At 37.9% G+C, this 20,477-nt stretch overlaps 1 protein-coding gene across 1 annotated transcript in view; it reads left to right on the top strand.

The window, feature by feature from the left end:
* TRAPPC10 (trafficking protein particle complex 10) overlaps window positions 1–20,477 on the top strand; it is a 42,110-nt gene that overhangs the window by 421 nt on the left and 21,212 nt on the right. Inside the window, exons 2-9 of the mRNA XM_027688936.1 lie at window positions 8,865–8,946; window positions 9,624–9,759; window positions 10,857–11,053; window positions 12,841–13,036; window positions 14,148–14,259; window positions 15,282–15,529; window positions 17,696–17,842; window positions 19,730–19,844. Coding sequence (XP_027544737.1) covers window positions 8,865–8,946; window positions 9,624–9,759; window positions 10,857–11,053; window positions 12,841–13,036; window positions 14,148–14,259; window positions 15,282–15,529; window positions 17,696–17,842; window positions 19,730–19,844 — 1,233 coding nt within the window. The remainder of the gene's footprint in view (window positions 1–8,864; window positions 8,947–9,623; window positions 9,760–10,856; window positions 11,054–12,840; window positions 13,037–14,147; window positions 14,260–15,281; window positions 15,530–17,695; window positions 17,843–19,729; window positions 19,845–20,477) is intronic.

Genomic DNA, 20,477 nt, shown 5'->3' with positions numbered 1-20,477 from the left:
AACGAACCGGGCGTCACGCTTACAGGTGCTTTAGGGGGAGAGGTTGGAATATGGCAATAAATCTTGAACCCCAAACTTCTCGCCGGCGAGGTTTGTGCGGCTTTGCTGGCGGTAAAGAGGAGTTAGGAGCGGTGAGACATCCTCTGGGGTGGTCCCACTGATGGATTCCCAGTGACATTATTATTTGATCTTTGACTGCTGTTGCTTGGGCTTCATCTCTGGGGCTGTTCAGTTAACAAAGGGGATCGCGTGGTTCCGGCGGCGGATTAGTTCTTTCAGATGTCGGAGGCAGGTCCTGGTGTAAAACACGAGCCCCTGTGCTCTTACAGGTACAGGGGGATGCACACAAAGTTCACTTGAAACAAGCACGGGAACTAGGCTGGACATTAGGAGGCATTTCTTGTGGTCAAACACTGGAACAGGCTCCCAAGAGATGTGGTTGATGTCCCAAGTCTGTCAGTGTCTAAGAGATATTTGGACAGTGCCCTTAACAACGTGCTGTAAGTTTTGGACAGCCCTGAAGTGGTCAGGCACTTGGACAGGATGATCCCTGTAGGTCCCTTCCAACTGAAATAGTCCATTCTATTCTAACTACATCTATAATGCCGTTAATAAAAAAGTAACATGATCAGCACAGAGAATTCTGCCTTTTCTTTTTTAACAATAGGTAACCTGTGGCTGTTCTTAGTCAAAAGTATCTCCATCGATAATGTAACAAACTACGTATTTGCATGTTATCACTGGAACACTGGGAATGCTTTATGTGCCTGTGAAATAGAAACTGTTTCACAGTTGTATGTTGTCTTATTATGGAGTAAGCTTTTATTGGTGATTGAGGTCTTAGACCTTATTTAGAACTAGTATCCAACTGTAACCTTGTAACTGTATAGTTGTGGAACTCTGTGTATGTATTTTCTCCAGACTATTTTATAAATGTGCTTTTTTTTTCTTAAACTTTTTCCTTTTTTTTTCCTTTTTCTTTTTGATGCAGTTTATACACTGAAGTGAATAATATCTGCATTGAACCTTTTCTGCTCACTTATTTTTGAAATCCATTTCACTTCAGATTTTAAGTCAGAAAAATGTACATGTCAGAAACATCTGGAGGATATTGTTGCCTTCCTTGTTGGTCTTGTGCTGCTGTTCAGGCTATGAGGGAATTGCCTTTTAAATTTTCTGGCTTTATGCTGTATTCAGAATTGAGGAGTCTCTGTGAGTGTAGCAGGGGGAGATGATGGTGGTGCAGGTCAGTCCTTGCTGTTCTCTATGATTTGAATAAGTAACATTTTAGTCTGTTGAAGTACAAGCAGTTAGTACTTTGAGACTGTAGTATTTCAAATTAATGCATTCAACAAAAATGACTTACTTGAAGGAAAACTCCTCTAAGCATTATATTGCCAGTGATTTATGAAGAAGCTTGGCCTTTCAGGGTAAGAATTGAGTTGGCATTGGTTTGTTAGGAAACACATAAAAAGCCAGGATGTTAGAAGCTGCTCAACAAATACAGTTTATCTTTTGTTTTGTGGTTCCAGGCAGCTGGAGCTGCCCCATCCAGCAGGTGCATGTGAGGGGAAAACAGACCTGAGAGAAGATGGCTAGTTTTTCATTATATGAAGGGAGAATGAAGGTTAAGTGAGGTTGCTTTCCAGAACATAAGTATTTCCTTTTGCTACAAGATTTATATTAATCTCTGTCAGGTTAGTGAAGTACTGTTAACTCTTAGGGTTTGTTCTTAAGGAAGAACCAAAGGGGGAATTTTGTTTGGAATGAAATTTCTTTTCAGCGCTGTGCATACCAGACTTGGTTTGTAAACAAGTGTTTTTATCTACTTGAAATAAATTTAACAGTACTCTGAAAGGAACGTTCCTTTGGTAAAGAGAGTTATGCTTTAAAATCTGTGAGTTAGGCTGCATTGTAACAGCAGTTAGTTGCTATATTGGTACAATCCTGAATTCAGCACTCTATATATGTACAGGCTTTGGCCTATGGAAAAAAAAAATAACAGGTTCCACGTGTCTGGGATATTTGATGCCAATTGCAAATGCAGCTTTTGTCACTACTTCTTTCACGTTGGTACTGTAAGTTAATCATTCTGCCCTTACCAGTTGTGTGTAGGTGATTTAGCCTTGTATTTATGGTGTTTGTATTAGAGGCAAAACCCCGTGGTTTTAATAGAGAGCTTTTAGATTCATAGGAGTCAGCTAGGCTTGAAAAACTTCTGGAGACTTTTTCTCTAGGCAAACAGACCAACGTATTTTCTAAGTGTGGAAGAAGTAGTATATTCACAGGAAGTTGCTGTGAAGTTGCTTTTTCCCCTTTTCTCAGTGTGGAAGCATCCCAGAGTATTAAATCATTCTTGTCAGTTAGGACTGAGTGCCATGCTGACTCATTTCCAAATTCATTTGAGTCAAATTTTTTATACTGTCAGTCTTGCTAGATTGTAAACCCACGGGAGAGTTTCACTGTCCAGCTGTGGTTCTGCTCTCTCTGGCACGTTACCTTGCAAACTCTCAATTCAAGTTTGTAGCAATTTATCTGCATTGCTGCCAGACCTTGTAAGCTTACAAAGCATTTTGAGTCAGCTTCTAGCTTTCTCACTGCTGTAGAAGTATTATTTTTAGCATCACTAATTATTTTTTTTTGTTTTATTTGCACAGGCAAGTTGAGTGCATCAGACATCTTGAACTCGGGTAGTTTCTGGGCAATGTTGACTTGACATAATCTTTAAAACAATGCAGATTGCTTTCCTAGGAAACCCAAACAATGTTCCTTCCTTCTCATGAGGCCTATTTGAAACTTTGAGAAAGTCTTTGGAGCTTCAGTATAATGTTGTTGCACATATATATCAACCAAACAACTCATCCTTATGTAGCTGATTTGCACTTAAATTATTAGCTCTGTCTATCCATATGAAGAGAAGGCTGAAGACTAAAGACAATCCTGCTAAATGAAGTAATTAATAGGTTTTTCAGAGCTTTCCTACCAAGCTGTTCTTTTGTCATTGTCTTCATGCAGTTGTGGAATATTCTTTCTCAGCTCGTAGTATCTGTTTATGTATTGTGTGTTTGCATGTTTGCTCTCACTGTCAATACACTGTGGTAGCACAAGGAATTTTATGTATAATCTTTGAAGGAAATTGGGATGATGCGTTGCTTTCATCTGGTCCATGTTCAGAGTGTGTTGTGATGCAGCAAGAGCAAAAGCATTGTAGGCCTGAGAACAGAAAATATTTGCAATTATCTACAAGAGCAGCATAAGCAGAAAGGTTAATAAAAATAAGGGGTAGGTAAAGAATTTTATGTCTTTCTGTGGTGAAAATAAATGCCAGCAGTTAAAGAATATTGTGCTGGGACTGGAAGAGCTTGATTCAAAAGTTCTTCTGTTACTAGTAGGTAGATGTAATAGAAAAATGTGCCAACAAGAAGTGGGATGTAGCCCAAGTGATTATAATGATTTGCTGCTAGTGAAACCATTTAAACAACTATATCCTATAAATGGATTTTCCCTGTTCTCAAACAGAACTCCTGTCTGCATTATAAGTCATAACTATCATGTAGTTGATCTATTATTCTGTGCTTAAATATTTGATTACATATGTCATGAGAAGAAGCAGCATATTCTTTTTAGTGATTTAGTAGTGTAGCATTAAAGTTTTGCTAAAAGGATTTTCTTCTCCTGGTGAATCAGCTATGATTTTTACATAGCAATTAAGCTGTGTTGTGTTTTGGTTTTTAGACCTCTTTTGGATATGAATTTGGGCTGGGGGGAGGAGGACCTTTAAAAGATATAAATACAAAAACCCCCACCATCCTTCCAGAACTTCAGGTAAAATGCACTTATAACAGTTAAGAAAACAAGATTCATAGTAGGACTTTTTAGCAGGGGAAAAATAAGTGGGATCTGAAATGTTAGCTGTGACTGATATTTGGGGATAAAAAACAAACAAAACCACACCAAAGTGTAGTCTTAGCACTGCGCTCTTTTAAAGGTATTCAGAGCCTTTTATCTCAGTTGACTGGGCTTGTCATTGCTATCAAAGGCAAATATTTGTCTTCTTTAGTCATCTGACCTCAGGAGTTTTTGTTTTACATTGCCTATGTAGTTAGTGGGTTGGGATAATTTCCTCTAGAGGAAAAAAAAATCATTGTGGGATATTCAGATACTACAGTGACAAAGCCTCTAAGCATCTAAGAAGTTTGGAATCTGTCAGGAAAAAAATGGATTATTGGGGATTTTAGGTGGTTTTAGGCAGGTATCAAACTAAAAAATGTCAATATTTTATGGTTCTTTCATATCAGGGAGCTGCAAAGAGTACTGCTGGGGAGCTGTGGTAAGGGAGTCATTCTGTTATTCTTCATTCCTGTACAAATTCACAGCAGAACAAGTGTCCTAGACAGGGCTAGAGGGAAGTGGGGCATGGCTGCACTGATGTGATCTACCAAAATATCAGGGAGAAAGACAAGGAGGAAAGAGTCACAGAGTGTTTTGGGTTGGAGGAGACCTTAAAGATCATCCCATTCCAACCCCCTGCCGTGGGCAGAGACACCTTCCACTACGCCAGGTTGCTCCAAACCCCATCCAACCTGGCCTTGGACACTTCCAGGGATCTAGGGGCAGCCACAGCTTCTCTGGGCAACCTGTGCCAGGGCCTCACCACCCTCACAGGGAAGAATTTCTTCCTAATACCTAATCTAACCTTGCCCTCTTTCAGTTTGATACCCCTTGTCCTGTCGCTCCATGCCCTTGTCCAAAGTCCCTCTCCATCTCTCTTGGAACCCGTTTAGGCACTGAAAGGGTCTCTAAGGTCTCCCTGGAGCCTTCTCTTCTCCAGGCTGAACCACAACTGTCTCAGCCCTTTGAGCATCTTTGTGGCCTCCTCTGGACCTGCTCCAACAGGTCCCCGTGTCCTTCTTACATTGTGGGCCTCAGAGCTGGAAGCAGCACTGCAGGTGGGATCTCACCAGGGTGGAATAGAGGGGCAGAATCACCTCCTGAGACCTGCTGGCCACACTTCCTTGGATGCAGCCCAGGACATGTGTGGCTTTCTGGTCTGCCAGTGCACATTGCTGGGTCACGTCGAGCTTCTCCTCAGGGCTGTGATCAATCCATTCTCCGCCCACAGTTTGTGAAGTGTTCAGATAAGTGGCAAAGGCCGTGCCTTCTGAACTTTGTAACATGGAAAGAAAGGAAACAGGTTCTCTGTCCTTTCTTCTCTGTCTCCAGAAGTGTTTCTTTTTAATGTATAACACTTGAACATCACTGTTTCAATATTAGTGTGTTAGTGTTACCACTTCACATACAGAAGCACCTTACACTTGCCATGGCATCCCTGAAAGAACTACTGTGTTTTTTCTGTATTTGGGGTTTGTGTGTTGACATGCAGGTGGGGAGCAGATTAATTCAGAGGTACATAGCTTAAAAGCTGAAATAGGTGCCCCACAGGCTATGGGTTAACTTTTCCCCCCCCCTTAATCAAATATTAAAATAAAGCAATCAGAACATGTATCAGATTCATAATAGTAATATAAAATATATATAAATTTGAAATATTATAAATTTATTCAATTGAATTAGAGTATTATTTATAAAATAATTGTATTAGGCAAATTTAATATAATAAAACAGATGTGCGCTTCTAATTGTGTTTTAAGTGTTAAAGGATGACACTTCAGTGTTACTCCCTAATTATCATCTCAGTTGGATATTTAGGTCTTATTTAAGTCTGTTGATTCTAAAAGAAGAAAACCCTTCTCTAGAAGGGTGCTTGATTTTAGTTATAATAGTATTCCAGAATTAATTCACTTTCCCATATATGCACATCATTCCTTTTCGTTTTCAGGTGTATCTGATCATCATTTACACTCTGGCTGGGGGCAGCTTTCCCCCATTACTGACAGTCACAGAATGGTTTGGGTTCAGTCTCACATCCCCTGAAATGAATTTGCTGTGATACAGCTGAGTTGTCATTTAGTTTTTTTTTTCCTTCTTTTTCCACCCCCCTCTCCCCCCCAACTAAAACAACTTTCCCCCCTGCTCCCGAGAAAACCTGACAAAGAAACCGAACAAAATCTTTGGAGCAATTCTCAGACTTTTGTGCAGACTTTGGGGTTTGCTGTAAATTTGAATTCCAGGGTTACTTGTGGTTGGAATGTTTTATTCATAATTCATAGAATTCAGTCAGATACAATTCCTTGCTACTTACTAGTCCTGATGTTGGTCCCGTGTCAGTGCTGTGCTAGTGTTGCCTGCTGATAACTTCTTTTTTAGTGTTCTTGACTTGAGCAGCTCAAACATGCTGATTACAGTAGATAGCAGGTCTAGTTGAGCAGAACCTGAAATGTTACAGCCCTTTGGGTGTTGATAATATGTGGTAGCAGCGTTTGCTTTGTGTTCAAAAGACAGACAATATGTTTTGCATTGAAGGTCTGTTCTCTTTTTTCTTCTAATCCTAGAGGACAGTCTTTGCCTTGATCATAAAACACATTCTTACGTGTATTTTATATGCCTTCAGAACCAACACACGAGGAAAAATTGTCTGGTTTTAAAATGAATATCCCTTTCTTAAGCTGATAATGTGACGTGGCTGTCTGGAATAGCACAGTGCTTAAACATGATCCTTTAGTACTTCCTCTGTATTCTGGAGTAGTCCTTTTTATTTAAGATGTTGAATTCTGGCACTTTTTTTGTGGCATACATTGAATTTTTAGGTGCAGTACAGACAGAATGCTTTGTTATGCTCCAGAGGGTAAAATACGTGGTTTGTTCTTTCCATCAGGCTCGAGCCTTCACGGGCTCTCATTTTGATGTGGTCATCAAACTGTTGCTAAATCACTAAGCCGTGTTTCACTTTCTGTGGGAGGTAATGAGTTGCAACTCAATAGACTGTTCTCCGTGGCCTCGCTCATAGAGGTGTAACTTGATATAAAACAGTATTAACAATCCGACTTAACACTTGTTTCAGTATCCATTTTAGGCATTTGTTTGTAGTCTTAAATAATATTGGGTAAGGTACTCTTAATTCAGACAGGATGGAGGTGAAGAGTCAAGAATAAAGTACTCTCTGGAGACAAGGCTAAAGCACGAATAGTTGAGTGGTGGTTTTTTTGTTTTTATTTGGCTTTTTAGCTAGTCTATGAAATTGTATTGTTGAATAATAGTTAATGTGGTCAGACATCAGAAGAGCTGGTTTTGCTTGTTCTGGCATTTAATCAGACTTGTGAATTTCATATTTTTTTTTTACTTTGCTGTGTGGTGATAGAATTATGCTAATGCAGGCAATCAAAAGAATATATATGAAAAAATTGAGAAAAGGTGAGTGGACTAGGAAAGGATTTCCAAGATAAACTAAAACATGTAAAGTACTGTGGAGGTAACACCTGGCTGTGTGCCTGGAGGTGGGATTGTGTGGTGGGAGGGAGAAAAAAGGATTTCAGGTACTTCTCCAGCTGTAGCATCCAGTTCCACAGGAAGATGAGAAGATAATCTTCCTGTTCTATGTTCTGTACAATGACACATGATTGTGGAAAGGAAACAGGTGGAAAACTACCAGAATAGCAGAATTGCCTATATGGCTGTTAAATTCTTAATTGGAAAATGTAGCTCTTCAGCTCAGGAAATAAAGGATTTTTCAAGAATTAAATTGCAGTCTGGTAGAGGAGGATGTAGCTGGCCAGAGATGAGGCAATAAGGAGGAAGTACAGGGAAGGGAACGTGCACATGAGAGATTTAGTAAACAGTGGCATTAAACATCCTCATTCTCCCAGCTTCAGAGAGGGCATGTGACACATCAGGTTTTAGAACTAAGATCAAGTGGAGTGGCAAATATGTTTTTGACCTGAAATGCTTCTCATTTGGATGTGTGTCTTTGCCAGACATCCAATGCCATGTCTTCTATATAAGTATCAGAAAGACTCCTTGGGTACAGTCGACTGGTCAGTTTGGATTCAAACATGTTTGACAGAATACCTTGTTCCAGAGTTTACCATTATGTACAGTTTGCCATCTCTTTGCCAAAGGTACTGATAACCACCAGAAGTTGGAAAGACTTACTTTAAGCCTGTCTTTTCCTTGTCACATCCTTCCTATACCCAAAGGAAAGCAACAGAATTTAAGAATTGTTAGGAATAGGCTGCTGATAATATATTCTTTTCGTATGGTAGACATTACATTTTGTTCTGACTTGTATGTACAAGTAGCTACTGCAGTGGTGGTGTCTTCAGTGTAGTTGTTTGGAGTGATTTAAGCCTAACCACAGATCTGTGTGCCAGTGTAGGGCCAGACCTCACACTTCTGAGGCCTCAAGAAAGCCTGGTGGTTAGGGAGGTTTTTTGTATTGACAGCAGCCCCAGAATAATGAGGAGAGAGGAATCAAATCCGGTAAAGCACTGAACACGTGCTAAAGCCAATTTTCTCAGGGTAGGTCCAGCTACAGAAGGGATGTGAGCCACTGTCTAACCAGCCTTCTAGTATGGGAAGGTTAAATTCTTGAAGATTTTTAATTATACTTTTTTTTTTTTTTTTTTTTTAGCCAATGACTCTAGCTGAGGAGCTGCTTGTTTAGTTTTTGGAGTTGGACCAGCTGTATATATGAATGATACCCTCTTTGGTATATGGATTATGTAGCTCTGTGGAAAATCACAATAGGAGGTTTATAGCAGTATATGTATCATGTGCCTGCTAAAAGTGTTGTATTAGGTCATGAGAGCATGTGATTTTAAAAAATATAGTTCAGTGCTGGACTCCAGTTTCCACGTAGCAGACAAAATTACCTGTTTTTATTGAAACAGCAAAGCATTGGTAGTATAACTTACTCATATATATTCTATAATTTGCACGTGCTAATAGATAATGCCTTTCACTTTCAGGTGCTGGAGATCAGAATTTATTTACTTCCTTGTATCCTACACTTTCTCAGCAGCTTCCTAGAGAACCCATGGAATGGAGGAGGTAAACTTAAGGTTTTTTCTGTGATACTGTTTCAGTGTGTGTTTTTCAACTTGAGTAGGAGTGTGTTTGTTGTTCTGAGAAGCTCTTACCATAAATTGAGTTGAATAGAGCAAGTGACTTGAAGAAATTGGAAAAATTAGATAGTCAGACTAAATGTTGTGCACTTCAGGATGATCATTTAAACCCTTTAACTTCACCAAAAGAAAAATTATAGTAACGCTGTGTTTGTCTTCTTGTTTTTGTGGTTTGTGGGTTTGTCTTGGTGGGCTTTGATGTACTTTGTCAACTGTGTTCTGGAAGTGACATGCTTTCTTCTTCAGGAGATTTTAGGTAGAACTTATGTGGAATTAGATATACTTTCCTTCAGGAAGTTTGGCATGGCACAGTGTTTTGTCATTGGAAAAAATACGTGAGGAATTTTCTTATTTGGTATTTTCTACTTGTCCTAAAGACACAGAAAATCTCTTACTGAAAACTGGAGAGTTTCCAAAAGGAGCCTCTGTCCCATTCTAAGTGATACCAAATTTTAGTTAACTCTATACAAACAGCATCAAGTGTAGTTTGTGAGTTTCCAATACTAGAGTATTCAGTTTATTTCTCCTCCCCAAAATACATGTTCATTTTTGTATTCTGCTGTGTATGTTTCGTCCACTAATTTCAGTTTTCAAACTTTGTAGGTCTTATGGCCGTGCTCCGAAGATGATTCATCTAGAATCCAACTTTGTTCAGTTTAAAGAGGAGCTACTACCCAAAGAGGGGAATAAGGCCCTTTTGACTTTCCCCTTTCTTCATATTTATTGGACAGAATGTTGTGTAAGTATCAGGAGAACATGATGAAAAAACGAGGACTCAGATTTAAAAGTGCAATTATTCAAATAAGCATGAAAATCAAAGGACAATAACAGACAGCACAAGCAGAAAGTCAAAACAATTAAGTCTACATTGCATAAGCCTACATACCTAATAATATTGGAAACAAAACTTAGTCAGCTTGAGTAGTTTTTGCCATAAGCAGTATTTCTTTGTAATGTTACTTGACACTAAGAGGACAGGCATTTGAATAACCTGTTTTCAGTATTTTGTCATAAAAACCCCCAGGATCTAAGAGTGTTGCTGCAGTAGCACAGTGCACTTGTTTCATAATACAGAAATGTGGCCAGAGCAGTTCAGTTATGGTCTGTTCGTGCACTGAAATCTAAAGATATGTATTTTTTCTTTAGTTCCATCTTGTATATGTGTCAGGTATTAGCACATGTCAGCAATCTAAACTGGGCAAGATTTGGAATGTCTTAATCCTGTTTATCTACAGTTCACTGGTTTTTGGTTTGCTTCTGTTAGGAATTAATTATCCAGTTGAAGGTCACAGGTGACATCTGATCAAAAATCAAAAAGTACCCAGAACAGCCTTAAGAATCATCTGAATTTATCTGTATAAAACCAACCCAGAAACCAAAAAAATGCCAAATGATGCCAAGTGGTTTCTTTTGATTATTTTTATGCAAAAGCTTTTAAACAGGTTAAGATTTGAGCAGTGCAGAAGGTGCAAAAACTTATGTTACCGTGTGAGAAAAAAACAGTTTAGCTTTGTAATTTCAAACATGTTTTTGTTTTAGAGTTCAAGAATGTGTAAAATAAGAGTTTAAATTATGTTTAAAAATCTTAATTTCAGTAATCTACAGATTGATAATAGGCCAAATACTAAGCTGTATTTACTGTTAACCAAAATACTGGAAATAAATTAGATTCAAGGACCAAAACTTTACTATGCTTTACCTCATTTGATTTCTTACAGTAAGCAAACTTACTGTCACTAATTCTGCTTCTGTTTGCCTTCTTGTGGAACAAAACCTGCCTTTTGAGATTGTTCAGAGTGTCTGTTTGATTTGATGATTCACCACTTCTCATCCCAGGACACGGAAGTGTACAAAACTGCAGTCAAGGATGACATCACCAAGTGGCAGAACGTTCTCAAAGCTCACAGCTCAGTGGACTGGCTCATTGTGGTGGTTGAGAGTGATGCCAAGAAAAAGAACAAAACAAACATCCTTCCTCGAACCTCCATAGTAGATAAAATAAGAAATGACTTCTGTAACAAACAAAGTGACAGGTAAGCATTCTTTTGCTTGCAAACATCTTAACCTTTAGACTAACATGCTGATTTAATAACTTGACTCCCTACGTAAGAGATTCCTTGCTCATTTAAAGTCTTTCAGATGATGTCCAGCATTCAGACTGTAAGATCTGTGCTTTGAAGAAGACTGACACAAAGAATAAAGGGAGAAGTTTATTTTCAGTTCTTCCTTGGGTTCATGATGGCTTCGAAATGTGTTTCAAAAAGATTTCAAGTGTTTCCTCCTGGCTAAGAGAGGTTTAAGGAGAACACTGTGATCATAATCAGTTTTTAGACCTTCAGGGTTTTTTGTTTGCTTAGGTGCTTGCAAAAATGTTACCAGGGTTACAGGTAGTGGGAGTGAGGTGAGTAGGGAATATGAAGCAAATAGGGCTTATTTTTTGACATTGTACTTTCTGCCGTTCACTCAATCGCTTTTCCACTCTCCGATAATTGACTTAAGGCCAGTTTCTTCAGCTGTTTTTATTCTAAGGAAAATGGTAATGACTATATGAAACTGTGCTTTCATTAAAGCCAACAAAATACACAAATCTTATTTTGAAACCAACGGTACTGTCTTTCTTATTCTGAAATGTTGCACTGAATCTATTATGAATTACCTATTTTTTTCTTTTAACCTTAAGAATTGACTTTAAACAGGGGATTTTCCCCCTCAGAAAGAGTGACAAGGAACACATTTGAAGAGTAGGTGGAAACACACTTTGTTACCTTGATGTGAGCTGACAGTGACTGGCAGGTCAGCAGGTTAGGGCACACTGTACATTGGCATCACTTTTACCTGAGCAGTGTTTGGTATGTTATAGGGTTATTGGGGCAAATGGTTTGAACAGCTTTGATTCAGTTTGCTTTTGGCTTCTAACTGATTATTGGCTTGGTTTAATAATTCTGCTATAGAATTCTCTAACCAGAAATAGTGCTTTACTTGGATGAGAGATGCTCCTGCCTTTGGAGATGCTGTTAGTTTTTTGAATGTTACTAAATTGTGATAGAAAAACTGCGGGAAGAAAACGGTCTAAAAAAAGGATGATTTATTTGTGAATTAATGGGGTCTGTTTGTTTCCTGAGAAAAGCAGTGGAAATTTTAGCACATAGGATGTGTCAAAACAAATTGAGATACTGCAAGAATATATTATGGATGATTATTTTAAGTGACTTAGGAAAGGCTGGCTGTATGTGATCTAATGGATCTTTGATTTGTACTTTGCATAATCCTTACCAGGAGTAACTATAATTACTGTTCTGCTGATTTGTATTGCTAAGCAGACTTTTTTTCCATGACAGCTACAGCATTATTTACATGACTTATGTTTAAGTAATTGGAATAATGTATCCATTATTTCCTTCAAAAAAAGTAAAGTTTTAGAATACTCATTTTGTGGAAAATATTTATGTCTTCTCATATACTATATCACAGACTTAAACATGCATGGAAAAGTTTTTAAAAAGCTACCAAACCCCAACCAGAAAAAAAATGACCAAACCCACAACTGTGACATACCCACCTCCAAACAATCAAACATAACCCTCAAATTGGTTTTTTCCTCTGATTAATGTGGAATAAAAAGCTAAGTTTTGTTCTCTCTGAATTTGTCAGGTATGCACAATATTCAACTGTGCATTTATATGTGAATTGTGTGTTTTTTCCTTCTCAAAAATAATGTTTATCAGTCTCTTTACAGATGTGTGCTACCTTCTGACCTGGCATTTACATGTGAATTTTGTGTTTTCCTCCTCAAAAATAATTTTTATCAATCTCCTTACAGATGTGTGGTACTTTCTGACCCTTTGAAAGACTCTTCCCGTTCTCAGGAATCTTGGAATGCCTTCCTGACCAAACTCAGGACGTTGCTTCTCATGTCTTTTACCAAAAACTTAGGCAAGTTTGAAGATGACATGAGAACTTTGAGAGAGAAAAGGACTGAGCCAGGGTGGAGCTTCTGCGAGTATTTCATGGTCCAGGTAAGAGTCTCTTGTTACTGAAGAAAAGTACTTGAGTCCTATTTTAATAATGGTGCTTTTTTTGTTGTACCAGTACTTTTAATGTTCTGATCATTCTTTGAGGGCTGGGGCAGGAAATAGGAAGACTGGTTTAAAAGCATTTTTAGATCCTGTCTGCAGCAGGTCTGTGTTATGTTGTAATACATTTAATACAGTAATAGAGTTTCCTGCTGTTAAAGAAGCAGAATCTTTTCAAGCTTGTCAAAATTTTATGAATCTCAACTGAAGCAAACAAATGGCATCTAGAAAGTGGTTCAGTAGTTGCTTTTGCATTTTGGGTGAATAACCCATTACTGTGCCCGTGAAAAGACAATCAAACTCACCATTGGTATTTAATTGCTATGTTTTCTTTGTTCAGGTTATTATCAGTATGTATGGAGATGATGTTTAGAATACAGTGTCTATTTTGAATAATCCACATAGACAGTGCCTTGAACTCCTTTAATATAACTTCCTTTAATACTCCTTAAATATAACTTTGTTTCAGCTGGTTTAGAGAAAAACAAGAAACTCTTGCTCAATGAAAGTAAAAATTTTGATTCCTTTGGACTTTTCTGGTCTCTGTGCAGTGCTGTTTTCCACCTCATCTTCACATCTCCTTTGACTGCATGAGCTGCCTCTTGCATAGGATATACCTAATTTTCAGACTTCTTCTACTTACCAGTTAGGCTCTGTGTACAAGGAAACCTTTTATGATACACTGCAATTGTTGCCTCCACAGTGTAAATGGAGAGGAAAAATTAGTACTATTATGGGAGATGACTCTTCAGTATTTATTTATTTATTTATTTATTTATTTATTTATTTTTAAATTCAGACTTTAATAGATGTATGAGCAATATCTTGTAGTGAATCAGATCTGGACGCACATCAGAATTTACTGGCATAGCTATGTGACTTTATCTCCTTTTGTGAATCTGCTCCAATGGCAGGTGTTCCTGTATGTGTGAATACTGGAAGGGAAAGAATGTTAGAAAAAGTAGTTCCCAGAGCTCTGTGGATGGGGACAGGCTGTGATTCCAGTGTGAACAATATCAGTAACATGTTCTTTGTATTGCTTGTGTGTCAAAAGGAAGAACTGGCCTTTGTCTTTGAGATGCTGCAGCAATTTGAGGATGCACTAGTGCAGTATGATGAACTGGATGCCTTGTTTTCCCAATATGTTGTCAACTTTGGGGCTGGTGGTAAGTGTCTTAAAATGTGAAATAACTGTGAAGTGGGTCAGTGTCTTTGCTCTGCTGAGCAGCTCAGTGCTTTTGGTACCACATGAGTGCATGGCAGTCAGGGAGAGGATGCACTGGACAGTTTGTGCTCTTGTTTTATGCTGTGTTTTATGCAAACTCGTGTGTTTGTCAGTTATAGTCTTAACTAAAGTTTTGTTTCTCGTCTCTGAGGTTTAAAAGCAGTTTGTAATGGAAACCTGCATTTTGCTCTTACGGGCTGATTGTTACAACCAGAGCCCTGAACTCTGTAATTACCCAGGTATTGATCTGTCTGAGATGCAGCTGCTGTTTTCACAGCTCGCTGCTAAATTTTTCAGTAAAGAGCTTCCTGGAGAAATGCATTCAGTGTTGCCTCAAATTACATGAGATGTTTGGTAATCACTACAAAACTGAACAGAAGTAAGTGCTTAATCTGCACTACAGAAGATTTAACTTCCTCTTCAAGAAAAATTACTGTGCAAGGAGTATCAAATAACTTTAAACCGCCTTAATGAGCTAAAGCACATGTTGTTATATAACAGCTTTAATGGGGTATGTGTTATGAATCTGGTAAAAATATAGTGCAGGAGTAATTGCAGTGAAATATATTTGTGCTGACTGAACCCAATGCAATACCTGAAAGTGGGGGCACATCTATCCATGATAGCTCAGTAAGAAATACTGAAGTAGATAAAGCTTGTTTGTTTTGAGCTTCAGATAGGCTCAATTTCTGAGAAATAAATTACTAACTGATTGTCACTATAATAATAAACATGCAATTAAGACAAAATGCCTGTGGGGTTTGAATGTTCTGAAATTCAGTTATCTTACCTAGCTTTGGAAGTTCTGCTGGTTTTTTGTTTTGTTCTTGAAGTTATTAATTTATTTATCTGTATGATCAACTTGGGAAGGACTAAGCCGGCTCACAAATTCTGGAGGGAGGATGAAGAGGCTTTTGATAGAAAGCAGTGGTTGATTCTTGGATATTAACTTTATTTACTTAGATGGTGCAAACTGGCTGACGTTTTTTTGCCAGCCAGTGAGGAGCTGGAATGGTTTAATTCTGCGAAAACCAATAGACATGGAGAAGAGAGAGCTAATTCAGAATCAAGAAGCTACTCTGCTGGACTTGCGTAGTTACCTGTTTTCCCGTCAGTGCACGTTGTTAATCTTCCTGCAGAGGCCATGGGAGGTTTCCCAGCGAGCACTGGAGCTTCTTCACAACTGCGTGCAAGAACTCAAGCTACTAGAAGTGAGTCAGTGTAATATATTCCATTATGTGATTGATTTTATCCAGCGATGATCTAACGAGGTGTTTGAAGTTCAGATGTCAGTGATCAGACTACAATAAGCACTGGCTGTGAGTTATCAAAATGATGCTGTAATAACAGATTGTGCTGCTGTTGGTTGTTTTGTCTTTGGCAAGAAATCTGGAGACATCATATCTGAAAAAAAACCCTGTATTTAGTTTAAGTATTTTAGTCTTCAGCTAGGAAGTTGACTGTTTACCAATTAAATAATTTATCTGCTCCTTTCATGGATTTACTACCACTATGTTGAAATACAGTTCCCATCATTTAAATCTATAGCAGTGTTGTATTGAAGGAAATGAGGCAGAGCGGTTAATATATTGTTATGCAGGCTAGTATAAAAGAGAAGTTTTGAACTACAAACAGTATCTACAAAGGGGCTTCTTTGCATAGCTACTGCCATGCAACCTCTTCTGGTTCTTACTTTGTGATTCCTTTTGGTGCCCAGTAATGCTCTTCAGTATTTTCCCTGTGTCTCTGGCCAGCTCATCCAGTGACAGAAGAAAAAGAAACAAGGGACAGCACTCAAAGCTTTTTGCCCTATCTCTTGCCTCCATACTTTACCTCTCTTCCCTTCATACTTTAGTTTCTGCTGATATTTTTAAATCCATTTAAAGATGCTCTATTGGGGTGGTTGTACATTGGTCACCCTTCCATGTGTGACAGGTGTCTATAAATTGAAATAGATCTTTAAGAACAGTGTAGTTTGCATGAGATTATTTCTGGATATCACCTTGTGACTCATCCATGTCCTTCATCCCATGGGTGCTCTGTTAGTTTTTTCTGTACCATTATAACAACTGCTAACTCTTGCCTGCCTGACACTGTGGTGGTGAGTTCCATCTGTTCACCTGCACTTAAAAACTGCAAACCTATTTCAGATGCATTGCTGACATCACCATGTGTTGTAAAACTAATGTGTAATTCCCACAGATATTGTTTGTGTGTGTATTTTGTGGGTGGTTTTTTTTTCTTTCCAAAATATGTACGTGCAGCCTTCTAAATCTTGGAATGTACTTCCTACAGTTCCCCTTTTTGCTCTACCCCAAGTCTGTCCTGTGCCCTCAGTGTTTGGGGCTTTTCTCTGCATTGTCTCTTATTTCAGCTGTTTTGTCATGCTGTGGTGATCCAAACTGAGTGCAGGTGTTGAGACTGTGAGACAGTGACACTTATTTGTGCACAGCATGTAGTTATCACTGTTGGGATCCTTTTTCTTAGTATGGACAAATCCCTTACCATGGCTTGGCACCACAGAACACACAGCAGAAATCTAAACTTCGCTGTTCTTATTGTCTTTATCTTCCTTAAAATTCTTTCAGAATTCAGATCTTTATTATTTTTTCAAATGCATTCTGCTTGTACTTTGAACTTTCCTATCACATTAGTCACCTAGTTTATTATGCATTTCAAGACTTCCATAATCTTTCTAAAAGGAATATTTTTGCATTTTTTATGAACAGAGTTTTGAGACACCATTATTGGGATCATATTCTAGATCTTTAGTTATGCTTAGTTTTATCTTGATTCTTGAAAATGTTCTAGTGTCACTCTCCTGTCTTTTTCTTTTTGTATGTGTTTGTTTATTTGTTTGTTTTCACCTCCATTCTTTAATTAGTTGTCCATCATAGATGTCTTTGATGAATAAACTTACTGTTGTGAAGGAAACTTAAACTAATTTGTTTTTTCAGGTTTTTTAACTCTTAGTGTACTTTTATTTCAGTCTCAGTTAGAACTGATGTCTCCTTGGAAAAGTAGTAGTTTATTTAGAGAATTTTTTCCTAACTCTGTTTTCCTTAGGCTTAGTTTTCAAACTTTTGGAATAAGTACTAGTACCTATTAGTCTTCCTTTTCTTCTCTTTCATCTTGATGAATGTATCAAATCTAGTTAATATAATCACTCTTTAGTTGCTTAGCTGTCCTTGTTTCATGAACTGAAAGATATAAATTATTCAGGAGGCAGTGAGAGTTGGCCTGTGCTTTGTGTGTTCTTAGAGTTAAGCTCTTCCAAAAGGTTCTGCTGTGTAGCATCAAGAAAAGCATTTTGCTGAAGTATTTTCTCATCTGACTAATGTTTATTTCCCAGTTTAATTTTATCTGTTTGTCTTCAGGTCTCGGTTCCTCCCGGAGCTTTGGATTGTTGGGTGTTTTTGAGTTGTTTGGAAGTCTTACAAAGGATAGAAGGCTGCTGTGATAGGGCTCAAATAGATGCAAATGTTTCCCACACGGTTGGCTTATGGAGCTATGCCACTGAGAAGGTGAGCAAACAGTGGTATTACAGTGTTGAAGTAGAAAATTTGTTTGCATGGAAGAGATTTTGCACTTGTTGTCATGGAATTTATTATGGGGTTCTGTATGTTGTCTTGAGTCTAGTCCAGGTGAGACACCCAGTTTTATATCGACTTTTTCCACTGTCAGGTGGAATAACAAGGGTGTGTTTTCCTCTTTTTCTGTCCTCCCCTTCCTCACCATGAGTTTGATAATTAATCACTACTTTGATTAAACTCCATAAGGAGCTCAGTCCATGTTGACTGAGAGAAAGAGCTTGTGAATTTCAGTTACAGCAGGAAAAGCTGCCCTGCTTTGGATGCATTTACCATTATAAATAGAGATTCCAGCCATCTGTTTACACAGTGCATTATTTCTTCAGTATGTTAGAACAGTAGTAATAGACCCCCAACTTCACTGAAGGTGTTACCCTTGTCAGCTTGTGAAAGAGGCAAATAATTTCCAATTTTTCAGTTACCACCTCTTAACCATAAATGATCTGAAGCGACCTTTTCAGTTTGGTTAAGCTGCTACCCTAATTACACAAATGCCTTTTCAAGTTCTACTTTTTCTGTTTCTATGGAAGAGTTGATGTCTAAGGTTGCTACTGCTGAAAAAAATTTTAGAAAGAAGGTAAACTGCAGAAACTACTGAAATAGCATACTGTGGTCTGTGTAGATGTTTCTGAAGACAAATGTGTGCTCATCCTCTTGTTTCCATAGTCTGTAGAATATTTTCTATTTGTTTTAATCACAGTTTGCTTATATTCCAGTAGACTTAAGAATCCCCTAACTGACCCTAGGAGGTCCTTGCCTTATTGCAAAAGCAGAGAAAGACAATTTCACCCTGAAGAGTTATTTTTTAAAAATAGAAAAAGGATTGGAGGTGTGATCAGAATAAAGGAAGCAAAGGATTGTTTGAAGTGGCAATGACTGCATCAGATTCTTCCCATGCTCTTTAGATGTTTCTATGGAAGAGATGTGTCAGAGTTGGAAATGTTCCTCCCATTCATCATTTTTCTAACACAAAGGGTAAAGGGAATAATTTTAGGATAATGAGTAGCAGTAAGGTGGAACGGACTGAATGACAGACATTGAGCAACTAGTGACAAAATCAAGTGGAGCTTAAAATAAATTCAAAAAAAAGAAGTTAATGTCCATCCCCATTTTTTATGGTGTAATGACAAACTGAGACCTTTATTCTTTTATGGGCTTATCTTTGTAGTTGATTATTCTGAGTGAATTAACCAAATGGCCAATAGATCTGAACTTCTTTAAGACAGTATCCTCTTCTGCCTCCTGTGTGTCAGGAGAACCAGCTGCTGTCTGCAAGGGGTTTTATGGTATTTAACTCTGTTAACACTGTTAGCTGTGCTAATCTCTTTTTCAGGAAGGTTTTCACCTGAATACAATACTTGAGGTGAATTTGCAAGCTGTCTAATCTCAGTATACTGGAGACTGCCTGCATTTCTTGGTTATATAGCTTTCAAAAATGCATACACAGTTATTAGAAGTAATCCTTGTCATAACTGCCAAACATCTCAAGCTCTATCTATCTTTATGTGGAAAAACAGAAGGATTTATTCAGATTAGATGTTATGCATACAGGAACATGTGTGTATGTGCACATGTTCCAATATTTGAGTCAGTAACTTATATGCAATTTAATTCTTTAATAAATTGATTTCTACTGTGAGAATAACAGTTACTTTTGAAGCTTCTCTACTTTCCACCCATGAAGCAACTTTAACACAGACCCTACAGGCAGCATAATATGAAAGCAATGGAAATGTATTGTAGGAATGATGTAATAGAATAAAAGGAGTTTTATATTGATTTTATAGCCTATTGAATTCAACCATGTGGTTTCTCTTATAGTTAAAATCTCTGGGTTACCTGTGTGGACTCGTGTCAGAGAAGGGACCCAATTCAGAAGACCTTAACAGAACTGTGGATCTTTTAGCAGGGCTGGGAGCAGAACGCCCTGAAACAGGTACTACCAGGAATTCCTTCCAAGAACTGACATTGTCTCAAATGCAGAGCATATAAATACATTAGTAAAAAGAATTTCCAGGTATACATACATATATATATATATACACATTGATAAAAGAATTTGTAAGAGATAAAGTTCTAATGTGTGTCTACTATTTTAAATTATCGATGCATCTTGTTACTGTTGAAAGTACAAGTTTTTCCGTTAATGCTCCATTTACCAGCATTTAGGTAAATGGTCTTGAACAGTGCCAGACCTGAATTAAGGTTTTAATACTTTCAGACAAGTATTTAAAATAAAATTATTTGAAAAACAAATGGAGCATCCTTGATCTGATGCAAATACATAACCTGCAGCTGGAGCTACAAAGTGATATTATTTAAGTGGTATTGAGTGGCTGAACAATAACATTTATTTACTCCTTGGGGATTTTGTCACTCTCCAAGATATTTCTGATGGGAAGAAGCTTTCAGATGTTAAGTATGCTACAACAGTTAGTATCTTTAAAGCATTAGCTGACAGGTTGGTGCTTCACTTGCCCTTGGAGGTATGATGAATCTTAATTCAGTGCTATGGTGCCAGTTGTGGTTACTTAAATTGGGGACTTTTTTCTTCTAAAATATTGACATG

The sequence above is a fragment of the Neopelma chrysocephalum genome, unplaced genomic scaffold, assembly GCF_003984885.1.
Source record: "Neopelma chrysocephalum unplaced genomic scaffold, ASM398488v2 Primary Assembly neopelma1_76, whole genome shotgun sequence".
NCBI classification, from domain to species: Eukaryota; Metazoa; Chordata; class Aves; order Passeriformes; family Pipridae; genus Neopelma; species Neopelma chrysocephalum.
This window is presented reverse-complemented; position numbering and strand designations above follow the sequence as displayed.